Genomic DNA, 3,998 nt, shown 5'->3' on the forward strand with positions numbered 1-3,998 from the left:
GGAAGCTGATCTTTTGCATTTCTCAAAAAGTTAAGACAGTGTTCCTCTTTCAGGGGTAATTATGCTAATTCCTGTGCTTATAAACTTGTCTTTGTCCATGAAAATTGCTTGGAATTTGTAGCAAGCCATATTTTCCCCAGCTGGGCAGAGTGTTTCTTGTTTCTTTTCTTGGCTTCCTTTTTGGATTCCTTTCAAGAAGATGGCCACTGATGGTGTTTTACAGTTCTCCTAGTAAGCACTGCTGGCCGTGACTTCCTTCCACAGCCTTCGCTGGGTGTATTGTGCTACAACCGACCATCTAAATATGATAGGCACTACAGTGATAATGTTACACCTCTTTGCCACTTCTAAGTACTGCTGTGCTGTCTCATATCCAAGCCATTGCAAAGCCTGTCTGCAGCCTGGTTGAGAAAGCTGCTCCCAAGTTAAACTCCTTGGTACTCCAAAAAACCCTAATCTGTCTTACCTGAATAGACTGCAAGTGAAGCTTTGTCACTCTGTTTTCTTTGTGAGAGAGCTCACAGGTTGAGAAAGCCTTACTGAATATCTGGCAAAGGGGAAGGGTGGTTGTGAACGGGATTTGGAAACAAGAACTTGTGCAGAGAGAAGCTTGCTTAGAGGGGAAGAAAAATCTCTCAATTGCATTAGTTTTAGAGGGACTCAAGTAAGTGCTGTGGGTGCAAAGTCAAGGGAGGATGAAGTATCTCTGCAAGAGAGGTTTCGGGGATCCTTTAAGACTGACAGATTTGTGGTCATTTTTCTCCTCCAGATAAAGTGGATTTTAGAAACTGATCTCGGTTTCTCTGAGAAATGCTTACAGGTATCTCTGCTCCAGGTTCAGTCACCTGTGGACTCAGCCACAATGTCACCAGTGGAAAGGACAGCTGCGTGGGTTCTCAATAATGGACAGTATGAAGAAGTAGAGGAAGATGCAGAGCAGAATCCAGATGAAGTCAAGCACGCTGAGAAGGTAGATTTTATTCTACATGCAGGTGACTCGAGGGCTGTCAGTGAGAACTGTCCACCCTACAGTCAAGTTCAGAACGACTTTCAGACGCTGCTGTGACGGAGTCATGCTTTCAAACACAGGTGGTATTGGCTGTAACTCCCTGCTGTACATGCTGTCACACGTATCTGTACGACAGTGTCCCGTACTATAGATTAACCCATGTACAGGCTGTAGCATGTCAAATGGGTGCAAACTGACATAGCTTATAGGCTGGTACTTGGCACACACTTGCATCATGAGTCACTGCCTAAGTGTATTAGATCCTGCTCGAGTCATCATTTTTTATGACAACACTATAGCTACAGCATACTGCCATTTTTCTATGCTTGCAAAATTTTTTAGTGATCATTAAACTCCAGTTTAAAAAAAAAAAAAAAAAAAAAAAACCACAAACCAATACCAACCACAATTGTTAACCTGACTGAGTATAGCTTAGGGTATGCTAAGTGATTGTACAAGGCTCTGTAAATGCAATTCAGTCTTCATCAGTAATTTTGTCTTGGGTTTCACCTGAGGCAAATGCTGGTACAGGGTTTCTGGGCTACACAGAAAAGTCTGCGCTTTTTTTTTTTTAAAGCATGTTTGTTTTCAGGAGTAGATACCATTTTTCCAAATACAATTACATCTATATGTTGCTTCAGTGATGATGTTTAGTAAGAGGTTTGGTATTTTGAGAGGGCAGGGTGTGAGGAGGAGGAGAACATTTGGTGGACAAGAAGCAGCAACATAGGATTATTAGGAAAGGTGAATGAACCCAAAACAAAGTGGAATATATTGAGATTCATTGCAGCATTGCAGAAGTGATTATCCAGAGAAACAGTAAGTAGAAGAACAAAACCTCAGCCAAGTAAACTTACAGGCTCTGTAGTGCTCTGTAGTGCTCTGTAGTGAATGATTTGCTCTTCCTTCACAAGTGGTTTCATACCTTGATTAGGTTCTGCAGAATGAGTTATTTGGGTCCACAGTGGTTTGTTTTGTAAGCTTGGTTACCCCAGGACATTTTTACAATTGACCACGAGTAGCAGCTTCTGTCTGGCAACTCCTTGAGTCTGGAGTGACTGGTGATGTTATCAGTCAGGACTGAGGAGCCATGTCAGGGCCCTCTGAGTGCTTAAGTTGTGCTACAGAATGACATCCTACAGCATGGGATTAGCTAAATGCTCAATGGGAGCCTACATGCTCCTTCTCTGTGGTTGCCCACAGTTGTTTGCTTGTTATTTCCTTTAATTCTATCGATATACTTTTCATGAAAAAAAACAAGGTCGTTCTCTGAACAGCAGCAGCAGATCATAATGATCTGATCTCTTCCCTTTGCACCTGATTCTTTCCTCCTTTCCTTCCAACCTGCAGTATGAACAAGAGATAGCGAAGCTGAAGGAGCGCCTGAAGGTGTCAAGCCGACGGCTGGAGGAGTATGAACGGCGGCTCCTGGTGCAAGAGCAGCAAATGCAGAAGCTGCTGATGGAGTACAAGTCTAGGCTGGAAGACAGTGAGGAGAGACTGCGCAGGCAACAGGAGGAGAAGGACAGCCAGATGAAAAGTATCATCAGCAGGTGAGGCTTTGGAAAGTTTGGGACTGTGTAGGACAAGAAGCTCCCCTGTGTCATGTGTTCTCTTTGACACTGAAGAAGGTAGTTGCTTTCTGACATCTCTGGACCGATACCATCCTGCCTCAGAGATGAAGAAACAGAGATGCAGGTGTGGAAACTTGCCTCAGATTGTCAGGAGAATGAAGGAAAAAATTTAGGAAGTTTTAACCCTGGTTTCTGTTGCACTTACAGCAGGACTTTTTGCTTTGTTTGGAATCTGAAGTCAAGGCAGCAGCTTTTCAGAGCAGTTGCATTTTTGGCAATGTCCATTTTGAGAATAACAAGGTTAGGCAATTGCGAGTGTCAGTTGGATAGATAAGCTTTTCCGAGCACAGCAGAATTCTTCTCTTGCAGAGCCAGGACAGTCAGAGAAGTGAAACCAACAGGCCAGAGTACCTGAAACACTCTGGAATAGCATTAAACAGTCCTGATTTGTACCTCTTTTTGCTCATCAGACTCATGGCAGTTGAAGAGGAGCTGAAGAAGGATCATGCAGAGATGCAAGCTGTCATCGATGCAAAGCAGAAAATTATTGATGCACAGGTAAGGAGCTCAGGATCTCCAAGAGCCAAGTGTTCTCTGTGTAGAACCCATTACTTTCCCCTATCCTCCTGCCCCAGCATTGTTATCTAGCTCCCAAGTCAGTATTGGTCCGTGGTGTTCCACATGTGACTTAATGCCTTCTAGGAGAGAATTGGGTTTTTTAATTAATAAAGACTGTGCTATCAGACACTAGGCTTTTGGAAAGCCTGACGACAAATCACAGGACTGCTTTTCCAGAACCTTTTCTGCTTTGTGAAATCCCAAAGGGGTAAAGGAATAGTGGTGCATTGTGTAGACGATGTTCTGAGTGTGGGCCTGGGAACTCTGGAAAAGCTGTGCTTCATACCAGCATAGTTTAATTGCCATGTGCATGCATCTCAGCTATGCAAGCTAAAAGCATGGCTTTGAACATTCGACTTGAGAAAAGAGAATGCTTGCAGTGGAGCATTGCCCTGTATAATGTCGTATGTGGCATTTCACCCCATCTGACTGTCCACATCAGTCCTGGAGAAATGCCCACTTTGCCACAAACCTGCAGTGCTTGCCTCAGTCAACCCACATTAGCTGTGGAAAGTGGGACCTCGTGGGCAATGCATGTGGGTGTATTGTGTGGGATCATTTCAGCTTTTCTTCTGTGTCTGTGCTGATCCCAGAGAGCAAAGCTTGTACAACAGAACCTGAGACTGGTTTGATATCTGCCTGCCATGTTAGTTTTGTGATACTTGAATTTGGAAGACATCTTTCCTGCTTCTGGGCTTTTCAGTAGTTCCAACTGTAAACTTCCCTTAGTAGGTAATCTTAGGAAGATGACCTGTTTCAGGAATTACCCAAGTTATTTCAGAAAGTCGTTTCCCTAC

General features: G+C 43.7%; 1 protein-coding gene across 1 annotated transcript in view; it reads left to right on the forward strand.

The window, feature by feature from the left end:
• The window catches only part of RASAL2 (RAS protein activator like 2), a gene marked incomplete at its 5' end in the record, with an annotated part of 22,170 nt that overhangs the window by 14,001 nt on the left and 4,171 nt on the right, over positions 1–3,998 (forward strand). The window contains 3 exons of the mRNA XM_010296231.1: positions 836–970; positions 2,360–2,562; positions 3,054–3,141. Coding sequence (XP_010294533.1) covers positions 836–970; positions 2,360–2,562; positions 3,054–3,141 — 426 coding nt within the window. The remainder of the gene's footprint in view (positions 1–835; positions 971–2,359; positions 2,563–3,053; positions 3,142–3,998) is intronic.

Source organism: Phaethon lepturus, unplaced genomic scaffold, assembly GCF_000687285.1.
Source record: "Phaethon lepturus isolate BGI_N335 unplaced genomic scaffold, ASM68728v1 scaffold10711, whole genome shotgun sequence".
Classification (NCBI taxonomy): domain Eukaryota; kingdom Metazoa; phylum Chordata; class Aves; order Phaethontiformes; family Phaethontidae; genus Phaethon; species Phaethon lepturus.